This window comes from Daktulosphaira vitifoliae, unplaced genomic scaffold, assembly GCF_025091365.1.
Source record: "Daktulosphaira vitifoliae isolate Bord-2020 unplaced genomic scaffold, ASM2509136v1 Scaffold_1, whole genome shotgun sequence".
Taxonomy (NCBI): domain Eukaryota; kingdom Metazoa; phylum Arthropoda; class Insecta; order Hemiptera; family Phylloxeridae; genus Daktulosphaira; species Daktulosphaira vitifoliae.
The window spans coordinates 83592944-83606626 of NW_026099572.1; the positions used below are offsets into that span (position 1 = coordinate 83592944).

A 13683-nucleotide genomic window follows, 5' to 3' on the forward strand; every position below is an offset into this window, starting at 1 on the left:
ATTTGGTATATTTTTTTTGTAAATTTGACCTTTTTTCTGCCCACAGGGGGGAATTTAAAATGACAACTTTTTTACAAAAAATTAACTTTTTCAACTTAACTTTTGAAAATGTTCCGGAAGGTCTGACACTTTTATATATATCTTAAATTAAAGCTAATGTAATATACTTTATTTTGAAAAAAAAAAATTTGACCTCTGGACTTGTCTTCATGGTGAAAACGGCTACCGAATGCTATTTTTGTGTGAAAATTTTCGATTTTATTATTTATATTATATTTAACTTTATAATGCTATAACTTATTGAAAAAATTATGGATCCACACAATTTTTTTATGAGAAATAATATTTTTTAATAAACCTTTTTTCATTCGACATACTTTATCTTAATCGAGATATTAATAAGGAACCAGCAGATCAAGTAGCTTTTGGAATAAAACACCAATTTTTTTAAAATTAAACACTATCTAAAGATTTGCATCGAAGCGTTTATTTTTGATAGTGATTTTAATCACTGTCAGATATCATTATACTTGATCCAACTATGCCACGTCACCACTGTGCCGCGACCCCCTGTGCTGGGTTTTTTACTCATACTGTTTTTTTATATTCATTCCTTATACCATATAAGGATGTCAAATTTAATTTATCATAAGGTAACACCCCTAATTTACTAGCCTATTTAATAAATCTTATTTAATATGATCTTATAAGATGACTAGTTGTTAACAAGTTATTAAAAAATTTAAAGTAATAACTAGAGGTGAAGAATGGCTGCTGCAATTTTTATGACTTATCATTTTGGCTGTACTATTCTTCACACCTAGATATAAATATGTCAATAATTTCTGTAATACTGATCCAAAAGTTGTTCTATATATATATTTATTTACAGAAAACGAGTGAATTTTTTTTTTACTCTATTTGTGTGTGCTACTACTAGACTATAATATTACAATTTTTTTTTTATTTTATAGTAAAAATTATTTTTAATAACCTTCTTTTCTAATGTCCTTCTAAAAGTAATAATTCGGTCGTCTGGTTAGAGTCCCTTCAGCCCCTTTAGCTATGCTACTGATTACAATAATTAATTGAATTTCATTCAAAGCTTAATTTTAGGTTTCAATTGTTATTTATCTACTTTTTAAAATAGTAATTATTTAAACAAATAATTACAATGATTGGCAATTACATAATGCCATCTCATGAGTTAAGATTTTTACCAAGTGAATATTACCTCAAATGATTTAAATTATGTTATATTTGAGAAATTATCAGTTGGAAGTACACAAATAACTGCAGAGTAGTAATAATAGTTCTTAATTGAATTTTCTCGAAATAAATTTACCCATGACACTATATAATTTAATTAAGTCATTTATATATTCGATTATTTATATAATGTTATTCATATACATCGCCTTCGTCAACCTGTAGTAATTTTGTTATAGAGGGCTTTAATATAGAAAACCTAAACATTGACATCTAAGCTTCTGCTGTAATTCGGGTTTAAATTTTATGAAAATGTTTTCATCTCAATTTTTATGGGAATATAAAACCCGGATAATATGATATCTATATTTTAAATTTTATAATAGTATTATAAGTTACATATATTATATCATTTAAAAACAATTTAGCTTTATAAATTAATACCTGAACCGTATTCAAGGTATAGCAAGAATGATTAGCAATAATATAGCAAACTATGATTAATGATTTGCATATTATAAAAAAATAATTGGAATATAGCTATACCAGTACTGATACTTAATATTTTTTTTAAATAAATGAAAGAAACTACAAAAATATACAATAAAATAGTATTATGAAGTTACAAACAAAAATTTTAATTAAAAAGAACACAAAAAATGTTTTATTTTAGATAAATTATTCATCAAAGTTACTCTTTTTTCATTAATTGTGTCTCTAATAGTGAAAAAGTGACATAATGTAACAAATGACTTTTAGTTACTTTAATGACTGAGTAATAGGCTTACATTACGCTATAATATATTTTATTAAAAAGCAAAAGTAATTTTAAGTATTGATAAATATAATATATCAAAAAGCTTTTTATAAGAAGTAGTATCAGGTTATAGAGCAAATAACGATTTTTAATGTTTGTACCTAAACATGATACTACTTTCTTAAGTTTCATTAAACTTCCCCTGCTGAGTAAATGAAATTAAAATTTAATTTCTTCGGTTTACACGTGAGAAAAAAGAATTTATCACTTTAGAGATAAGAGTCGAACAGCAGGATATAAACCATTCAATTTTATTAAGTAGTGTTACACCATAACTATCATACACCATAAACTACATGCATAGTAAAATTTATAAAAAGAGAATTACTTGATATATTGTTAATACTGATAAAATATAATAAACTTCAAAACAATAATCTTAGCTTAAAAAATAAGTAACCCTGTGTGTAAAAATCTCAGTTTAAACAAAGCAGATCGTAAACAATAAAATACATAAATGGTAAATAATGACTTATTATGAATTATAGATCACTACTAATTAGGAATAGAATATGCTTCTTTTTTCAATAAGTGTATTAGTACATATTATATGAATATATAAACAATATATATTGTTATAAATATATTCTATAGCTAATTTGAAAATTATTCTAGATAATTTAATTAGCGCACCAAATAAAAAATGACTGAATAAATATTATATCGCCTGAGAATAAAAATTATCTAACGTAAAATACTAATTAAAATATATATATTCATGGGCGACCGCAGGAAATTTATCAGGGGGGGGGCAAAAAAATTAAATACCAAAAAGTAACATTAAATAAAGTATTATTAACTGAAAATTGCAAAATATATATATATATAATTATTATATATATTCATGAGTCATAACTAAATAAAAATTTTCAGATTATACAAATTTAAATCAGATTGGTTATAATTTTTAAAAATGTATTTCTAAAGTCCAGGGGGGGGCAAACGCCCCTCTCTTGCCACCCCTGCGGGCACCCATGTATATATTATCATACAATTATATGAGACTTAATATTTTTTTATGTAAATTAACTCGTTCTATGAGTGTAACGAGGATGCGCAATTAATTTTTTTATACTTTTATAAAAAAAAAGTTAAAAAAATATACTAAAACTATTTTATTGAAATTGTATCAACATAATTTTCTGCAATCATTTCGATGTTCATTGACAAATTAAAAAAAATTAATTTATTTTGTTATTTTATTTAAGTCGTTTCTAATTCTAAATTTATCCTACACTAAATGGAATGATTAAATCTAATAACATTTTCGTTATAGTAAAAATGTCATTTTATGAAAATTAATTAATAAATGTTTTACTCAAGTGAATTTTTGCACTTTTTAAATATTATAAATATTTGAAAACAATTATGTTTAAAAAATTCCACTTATTTATGCAATTGAAACAAACAAAATAAAGTATTTAAAAAAACTGCCCATCCATAAAAGTATGTATATATATATAACATAAGCAAAACATCTGATATTATTGTTTGACTAACTCTTAAACTGGAGGATATTCTTAATTACTCACTAATAAAAAATTAAAATATTAATTATTTTAATTAATAAAAATGTTGGCGCATATTTAACAGAGAGAGCAACACATTAGATCGGTGTTTTTCAAAATTGTTATTATAAAGATCCTCTAGATTTTTCTTAAAACAATAATTGTAAAGAAAGTTCTCTTTTGTATTTTTTAGTTTTATTTAATTCTAACTTATCAATTGTTAAGTATTTTTTATAGTTATACATTATAAGGGTCAAAGTTGCCTTTTGAAAGGCAACTTGCAGATTAAAGTAGCTTATAAAATAAAAAAACCAGCACAGTGGGGTCGTAGGCCCAAAGTTGGATCAGTATAGATGATATCTGACAGTGATTAAAATCACTATCATAAAAAACGCTTCGATGCAAATCCGTAGACAGTGTTTAATTTAAAAAAAATTGATAGATTATTCCAAAAGCTACATGATCTCCTATTTCAATATTTATATCCTGATTACAAGTTTTATGATACATAAGTGTAATATGAGAATAAATATATATATTTATAATATACAGGGTGATTTTTTTATCATAACCCACTCAATTACTTGCAGAATAATAATAATTTAAACATTTTTTTTTTCATTATCTTTAGTTACACATTATTCTTGGATTTTTAACTATGTAATACTTTTTAAGTTCATCCCTTATGCCTTGGAAGGGGGTCAACTTTGTTTTTTTAAATAGTAACACATATTTTTAATTTAATAAAATGTTTGAGTTTTTAATTTAATAGTAAATGGTATTTGAATTTTTAATATAACTTAATTCGTTTATTAGATATAATCATTTAAAGTTTCAAATTTTTGAGTTAATATATAGGTATAATACACAAGGGATTACAAATACAGGTAGCTAATTGATTTTTTATGACATCGCTGTCTCAGTCACGGATTGTTTATTATAAATTATGATTATCAATAGATATACTTTCTGTATTGTCAGTTAGTGTATTTATAAACTCATAACAATGTGCCTTACTATCATTGATAATAACAATGCTGTGTACCTGCTAATATCGATGTCATAAAAAATCAATTAGCTACCTGTATTTGTAATTCCTTGTGTATTATACATATACAGGGTGTTCAGTAAGTCAGGAAACGGGTATCTATTGTTCTCATTGTTTGTAACAATGAGAACAATAGATACCCGTTTCCTGACTTACTGAACACCCTGTATATTAACTCAAAAATTTGAAACTTTAAATATTTATATCTAATAAACTAATAAAGTTATATTAAAAATTCAAATTCCATTTACTATTTAATTAAAAATCCAAACATTTTATTATATTCAAAATATGTGTTACCATTTAAAAAAACAAAGATGACCCCCCTCCAAGGCATAAGGGATGAACTTAAAAAGTATTACATAGTTAAAAATTCAAGAATAATGTGCAACTAAAGATAATAAAAAAAAAATGTTTAAATTATTATTATTCTGCAAGTAATTGAGTGGGTTATGATAAAAAAATCACTCTGTATAATTATATAAAGGGAAATGGTGCTATTTAAAAAAAAGTATGTTGAATGAAAAACAGATATAAATATTATTTCTCATAAAAAAATTGTATTGATCCATACTCATTTCAATAAGTTATAACATTATAAAGTTAAAAATTGTAATATAAAATCGAGAATTTTCACACAAAATTAGCATTTGGTAACTATTTTCATCGTGAATACAAAATAAAGTCTGAAATTTTTTTTTTCCATAATAAAGTACATTATATTAGCTTTGATTTAAGATATATATAAAAGTGTCAGTTTTTCCAGAACATTTTCAAAAATTAAGTTGAAAAAGTTCTATTTTGTATATGCATTTTTAAGTTTTGAACCTCCTCTGTATTAAAGGAAAAGGAATGATTTAAAAAAAAAGTATGCCAAGATGTATATAAATACAATTTCTCATGAAAAAATTCTATTGATCCATACATTTTTCAAAAAGTTATAGAATAATAATAAAGTTAAAAATGTAAAATACGAAAATCAAGAATTTTCACACAAAAATAGAATTGGTAGCCATTTTCACCGTGAAGATAAAATAAAGTTCGAATTTTTTTTTTAATGAAAAAGTTTATTACATTAGCTTTAATTTAAGATATATATAAAAGTGTCAGACTTTCCGGTACATTTTAAAAAGTCAAGTTGAAAAAGTTAATTTTTTGTGAAAAAGTTGTCATTTTAAATCCTACCCTGTGGGCAGGTTTAGGGTCAAATTTATAAAAAAAAATATCAAATAAGTAAGAACATTATGCATCTATTAAAAAAAATTATATGGATTTGTTCAATTTTGAAAAAGTTATGGCAGTTTTAAGTAAAAAAAAATTGAAAAAATGTCGAAAATTAGCGATTTTTAAAATTGTAATTTTTTTGGAGGTTTCCCCCATTTACGAGAAACGAGGGAATTTTTTTCAATTTTTGAGGGTAACGTCTTCGACTAGATACGATTTTTGATCTTTTGACGTATCGTTGAAAGAAATAAGTTCAGTGAGAGCTGAAAAAAGTGGTAAGACACAAAAAAAAAACACATCATAGTAATACCAATACCTTCTCAGCTTCACTTCGAAGCAAAAAAAAACGATTTAAACAACAATATCTTTTCACTCATTATTTCGGAAATTAAAACTATCTTAAAATATTGAGTTGTGATAAGGTGCGAGTTGTCATTTTTATTATTACACATACTCTGTCGCGCTCTTCTGGGAGAGCATGGATTAACATTTAAAAATTTCAATAATAAGTATAATGTTATTATAATTTAGATAAGTAATGATATACAATGAAAATTAATATAATAATACACAAAAAGTAAAATTTGATATAAATGGACCTTTCTGCTTCTAAAATACAGTTATACTTTTGAAAGATACTCTCAATCTTAATGACCAATTAATTTAAGTTAATAGACTTAAAAAAAATTTTATCAGCCTCATTAATGAAATAATAATTTAATTTTTAATTTAAATTACTTTTCTAAAATTTAGAAAGGCTTTCATCAATTTCATGAACTTTCTTGTAATGTCTTTTCAATCAAACGTAAGCTTTAATTATTATAAAAATATTACTTATATTTATTATTATTATTATTTTAACAATAAAGATTTAGTGCTAAAAATAAGACAAAAAATCATTACATTAATAAATTCTATAAACTATATACAATACAGTTATAGTATTGTGGTATAATAATAATGATGATATTAATAGCCATACCAGTAGCTTTAATTAATAAATATATTGGTTACTTCAAAACATTTATCACAATGTATTTTTGTGATTCATTTCTCTACAATATAATTTTTTTTATATAAAAATCTTTAACCACTTGGTATTAAAACATAAAAATAGCCCAAATATCAATAAAATATTAAATTTTAGTCAATTCTAAACCGAATGAATAAAATATGAAAGCGGAAAAAAAGACATAAAAAGTTGGTAATAATGCAAAATCTTAAACATTTTTTTTTTAAATAATAGAACAATTTATTCATAACTAAACAAAATAAATTGTAAATATTAAAAAAATTGAATTATTTAAAACTTAAAAAAGGATACCTTATGTAAATAAACATATATATGAAAATTACACTAGAACATATGTACAAATGAATAAAAAAAAATTATTTTACAAGGAAGAATTTCCTAACTATCATAATCCATTAATGTGCTAGATGGTTTTAAACAACATTCAAATCCCATTTTCATAATATATTGCCATACAGCATTTGTATGAAATGCCTCCAATTCTTTTGCATGTAAAAGCCAGTCTAAAGACGGTACAAAATCTAGTAAACCATTTTCGTACACTACAACTAAAGTTTTGAAAAATAATAAATCCATAGTTAACTGTTGTGGATCATCAATCTCTTGATCAGGAAGTGGGTATTTAAGAGTTTCTCTAAGAATAGTTTCACACCATAATTTACGACTTAATTTTTCACGTTCTTCTTGACTTTCAATAAATCGTAAAACTGACAATGCCCGTAAGCAATCATTTTCATCCAACATCACATTTTCTTTACAAATATAATGATTAAATATTTCAGAAGGAGAAAGTACAAACATATTGTTTAAATTAATGTTAAGTGTTTCTAAAACACATTCAGGTATATTAATTTGATGATTAACAATTTCTAATTCTTTATCAATTTTTTCTAATTCAGGATGGTTTATTAATGGACCATGCTTCGCTAAAAATGCCATTTTATATAAGTTGAGCTGATTTTGTTTTCGTATAATATTTGATTCTTCTTTTGACCAACAGCGTTTAAGTGATTCACATGCCATATTCATATTTTCAGCTAGTCCACCAGCTATCCAACCATATTTTGGATATTCTTCTAGAGCTATGACAATATCGCGTTCATATTTGGGTCTACGACAAAAGTTACGTAAAAATTCTACAACTTTACCATGCTGCAAGTACCACGTAAAAACAATTTGACGAAAATTTTGATCATACAATTTATCCATAAAGATATATAATAGTTCAATGTTATTTGTTTTATAACATACTTCTACAATAACTTTATAATCTCCATACTTTTCAGCCAATTCAATTGACTTATGATATTCTTTATGACAGATTAACTCATTAAGTAAATTAGATCTCATGTCAATAAACTTAGAATCAGTATTGTTAAACACATCAATACAACTTGATAAAATAGCATCTACTAAGAAAGATACTTGATCAGACATTTCAGATCGAATTTCTTTAGTTATATTTGACATATCTGCAAATTTTAATGTAACATTTATTTGATCTAAGAGTTCAGAACAAATTCCATCATCTCCCTTGCATAAAATCCAAGATGTTTCAGTTTTTTTTTGCTTATCAATGGGAAAGAACTCAATATTTTGTCTTCTGTATTCTAAAACTGCTCCTATGACTTTAACTAATATGCTATTTATATTACTTAGAATAGAACATATGTCTACGGAACTGCGATTAGTGGCAGCAACTTCTACACCATAGTTACATAATCTTTTAAATAAGGAGTGAGACATACTAACTTGTTTATAAAATTTATCAATGTGCGTAAGACCAGGTGGAGAAGTATAACTTTCAGCGTTACTTTCAACAGATTCTTTAATTAACAAATCCAATAGTTCACCATATTCATTTTCAAGTTTCCTAAATGTTACAGTAGCTTGAAGTTTTTCACTTAAATCCTTTAAGGCACATCCAGTATAAACTTGAGTACCATATTTATTAATTTTTCTCATACGAGACCACAAACCAAGTTCTTGTAAGAATTTCAAATACCAATGAATAGCTTGCTGTTTTTCTTCTAAATGGCTAAGTATAACCATTGAAGATGACCTTATAGTTGGTTCACCTTGAACCCCTAACCAACGAGGATCATTAATTGGTATATCATTAATTAAATCTTCTCCAACTTTGAAAACAGTTTTATCTAAATTAGATCCGTCATTAGCTGTTGACTCCTCGGGACAAGCTTGTTTTACTAGAGCTTTACAATTTTCTATTTTACGGCTTATAAATTGAAGAAAAGCTGATTTAAGTCTAGTTTCATTACTTCCACTTTCGATTTCTACAGATATTATATTAGATTGATTTAAATCTGGAACTTGAAGAACACTCCTTGATTCATTAAAATCATAATCAGAATCTGCTAATTTAGTAATAACAGTTAAACAATGAGATTGGGTAAAAAACATACCATAATTGTTTACTACAGAACCTCCTCCAAATTTTAAATCACAATCATTTCCTATAATATCAGTTTGAAATTCAGGTTCAACACTGACAACAATTATGTAACGTTTAGATAATATAAAAGCTTGTTGATCAGTGATTAACAATTCGGGTGTTGATTCATTTAAATATGAACTTTCAATATTGTTTAATACATGAAGAGAGGTTATAGGACATTTATTATCATGAATTTGAATTGTTGCCAAAATATAATAATTATGTGCTTGTGTTGGCTTAGTATAAATAAGTACCATAATTTCTTCATTGCGGTTGTATATTGGTTTCATATCAATTATTTCCATATCTAAATCTGCGGTGCTAATACTATTGAACATCAAAATTGAAAATTTTTCTTGTAAAGAACTAGCTAAATTAATTTCAAACAATTGTTTTTCACGATTTGGTGTAGATACATTCCATTTTGTTAGAGTTGTACCATTTGTAACTACTACATATAAGTTTTCTGTATAATTAAACGAACTTTTTATAACACAACCACGGACTGTTTTTGGATCAGTTTGTTGTCCAGCTGAACCAAAAACAAGCGATGACAAATTCATAGATATATTACCTAACCATCCAGTTGATTCAGTCAATATTTTGCTACTAATTTGAGGTCTTATAGTGTCCATATTAACAGTTACCATAACTAAATCAGCAGTGGTTGTTAATAAAATAAACCTAGAGCTATCAACTTGATACAAAAACTCACATTCTTTTCCCATTAATTCAGTGTTATGCTCAGAATAAATAACTTCATCATAGACATCTCTCCAAAATCTTACTAAACCTTCAGGTGACACTGCAATGCAACATGCATGTGATGTAGATTTTCCCGTTTCAGGTTCATACACCCATACTAATGCAGCTTGATGGGCAACTTCACTAGCTGGTAATCCAAGCTCAAAACACGGATTCATTTTGCTTTCTTTATTATTTTCAGCATTCCAAACCATAAGTTTGCGACCATAAACAAACCAAGCCCATAAACTTTCAGATAAACGAGCTGACCATAGAATTTTATTTTTATTTGATAAGCTCAATCCCTCAAGAACAGGATTTGGTGTATAAAGACCATACGACTCCAATTGGTACCGATCCGATTTACTAACAAAGCGGCCATCAAAATGTAAAGTATGTTTTTTAGTGGCAATACTTCTATTAAGATTTGCAACAGGACCTCTAGACTGTAATTCCCTTCTTAAGTCAAAAGATGCCATCTTAGAACCTAAAAAAATAAACAATTATATTCATTATTTTAAAAATAAGTTATAATTTTTTTAAGTTAAAAATTTGGAACATAGATTTTCACATTTATTCTATACTTACATAAGTTATGAGATTATTATTAATTGATATGATCTTTCTTTAAAAGAATCACATCAAAAACCACCTACATAACAAAAATAAATAAATTTTTAGTTTAGTACAAACATAATTAATCAACTATACTATGTGATTGATTTATCATTGACCACTACATTTCTTCTAAAATAATAATTTAAAAAAGTTTTTGACTATTTATTTCTCCATTTGTAAATGGTTAAATATTTTTTAATATATTTTTTATCCCTTATAAGGGTACCACATTTATTTGTTTAAATGATAACATACATATTTAACCAGTACATACAATGAAAAATAACTGATCAAAAATAACTTATGAAATAGTATTTTGGAAGTTATTAACATTTTAAAATGTAGATTGTAGGAGGGGTGTGCTTTTTATTATTTTTATCATTATGAATTTTTTTTTTCTGTGCTACTCCTACCCACGAGTAAAATAACTGTTGGTTCAAGAGTTTTTGTTAATCAGTCATTTCTTTAATTAGACCATATTCTATTGAACAAGAAAATTATGAGCGTTTTCATTAAAAAATATTAAATTAATACTCTTAAAAGGGATAAGGCATTAACATAAAAATTGTTTAGCTAAAAATCAAAAAATAAATATTACTTAAATAATACAAAAAATACAAAATATAATAATAATAATAATAATACAAAATTTTTAAGAAGAAATCTAGTGGTTAACAATATATCAACCATTCTGTATAAGTGTATCGCACCATGTTCCCATGTCTTTAATAACTTTTGATCCAGCAAATATTTAAAGTTACTTTATATAAAAAAATTGTATAGTTATGAAATACATTAAAAGCATATTTTTATTATTTATCTCTTAAAAAAAAATTACATTCTTGATAATTTTTCAAAAATAACCATATTTTTAACCCTTTTCTTAGAAAATTTTTTATGAATTGTCAACAATTTTTAGTACATATAATTGGTATATATTGTCAGCAAAGTGAACTTACACCATAAGTGCTGTTCACATCCTCAATACATATCCACTCTATGTATTAAAATGCTTATTATATTAAATGCTTATATTAACATATAAATTAGTATAGGTTATGGAAATTTTATTATACAACTACTTTACAAAATATTAATGTAACTATACATTGTCCCAAAAGATAACAAGTACTTTTGTACTCAAAAACTTAATAAATAGTTTATATTATAACTTAAATAAATATAATAATACTTTAAAAATTAAAATAAACATTGAAGAAGTAAAAAATTAAAGAATAGTTGTGATTCATCAGTCTCTTTATTTAAATTTAAGCTTTTAATAGTTTGTTAAATTAAAAAACATAAAAAATTAATGGATTTTACATTTATAACTTATGCATATGAGCTTATCATTTTACATAAAAATAGGATTTTGAGTTTTTATATCAAAATTCATTCATTTATAAAAATAGTCAATTTTATATATGTATTAAAAATATTTTAAAATTATAAGAATTTTAAATTAAAAAGGAGATTACTAACTTAGGCGTATAATATCTCAAATATAAATATTATACAAATTAAGAATAATAATATAGACATGCAATAATTTTATTAATTTATATACATTTAATTTTTATGTTTTCTTTTATTATTTTACTTTTTTACTATTAATAGTAAAATGGTTAAAAAAAATAACATTTTTGAAATTTTAAGAATAAACTAATATAAAAAAGTATTAAAATATGTTCAATTTCTTCATTTAACTATTAAGATTCTAATTTTTATTAATTATATAATAATTTATTTTAAAATAGTAAAAATTTGATTGAATAAGGTTAATAATAATACAAAAAAAGAAATAACAAATATTTATTTTATGGAAACAAATGTTAATTAATAAATACCATCTTGAATTTTCTTTTTAGCTATGACCATAAACTCCAAAATTATTTTTAAAAAAAACAACAATTTTCATAAGTCATAAGTGACTAACTAATCAGTCAATAAAAGATCAATGAAAATTTAATTCAGTATAAATAATTTGATTAATTAATTAAATTGGAAGTTTTACAATAAAAATTGATTGAAATATCGTACATTCCTTATAAATTAAAAATAAAGTAATGAATTATTTAAAATTGACTTGATTATGATACTTTGAATATGATTGATTTTAACTCACTTTATTTTGTTGTTGAAGATTCTAATTTTTTAATTAAATTGACCATAAAAGTAAATAAAATTGTAATTAATTGAAGTGATACCTATTAATTAGTTTATAATTTTTTGTATAATTATTTCTTTTAACATCCAATTTATTTGAAAATAATAGAATATAAAGATAAAACAACTTATAGATTTCACTTCGTTATTTTTTTTAAATTGTTCGGTTTAAATTCACGGACATGTTATTATTCTCTTGATAAACTTAAATTTGCGGTTAAGAATACGCTTGTCTGATAACAGTTTAATCCAAAGACTAGCTATTGCCATGGATATATATAATCACATTTATAAATTATCACAAACATAAAATAAAACATTTTATTAAGTATCTCTGTATAATCAACAATTGCTGACTCATGATAACAGCTGAAGCCATTTTAATTTAGGACAAATATTATCAGTTCCAATACTTGGTGTACAAATTTTTTGATATCAACAACTTATTTTATTTGATATCAAAAAATTTGTACACGAAGTATAGAGACTGATAATGTTTGGCCTAAAAGAAAAGATGGAAATTTTATTTTACTATACTCGTGTGATAATAGTTGTGTTGAAATCAAAAAATTTTTATTTTATTTAATCAATTCTATTTACTAAAGATGTTTTTTTTCAAATTATATCACATGAAAGTAGAAAATTTTAATTAAACCTTGACTGTTGAGCTGTAACCTTACTTTCTCAACCATTGAACTATGAATTCAGTGAAATAATATAATTGTATTTTTTAGGGTTACGTAGAATGTAGCCATTCACTCTTTACAAACAACTAGTTATTATACATTTTGTATTCCATACAAACTTTTTTGTTTTGTTATTTATCTTTAATATAAATCTTTGATTACATTCAGTTAGATA

The 13683-nt window shown here is 24.3% G+C and overlaps 1 protein-coding gene across 2 annotated transcripts; it reads right to left on the reverse strand.

Annotated features, from left to right (window-relative positions):
- Positions 1-6807: 6807 nt before the first annotated feature.
- LOC126902960 (nuclear pore complex protein Nup133) lies at positions 6808-13146 on the reverse strand. Of its 2 annotated transcripts, XM_050680785.1 has the most exons (3): positions 12782-13146; positions 10627-10690; positions 6808-10525 (listed from the first exon to the last, which is right to left on the reverse strand). In XM_050680785.1, exon 3 carries the CDS (start codon positions 10515-10517, stop codon positions 7218-7220), a length of 3300 nt encoding a protein of 1099 aa, XP_050536742.1. In that variant the 5' UTR covers positions 10518-10525; positions 10627-10690; positions 12782-13146; the 3' UTR covers positions 6808-7217. The 2 variants fall into 2 exon arrangements, with proteins under 2 accessions (XP_050536742.1, XP_050536732.1); XM_050680775.1 differs by lacking the exon at positions 10627-10690.
- Between the last annotated feature and the right edge of the window lie 537 nt (positions 13147-13683).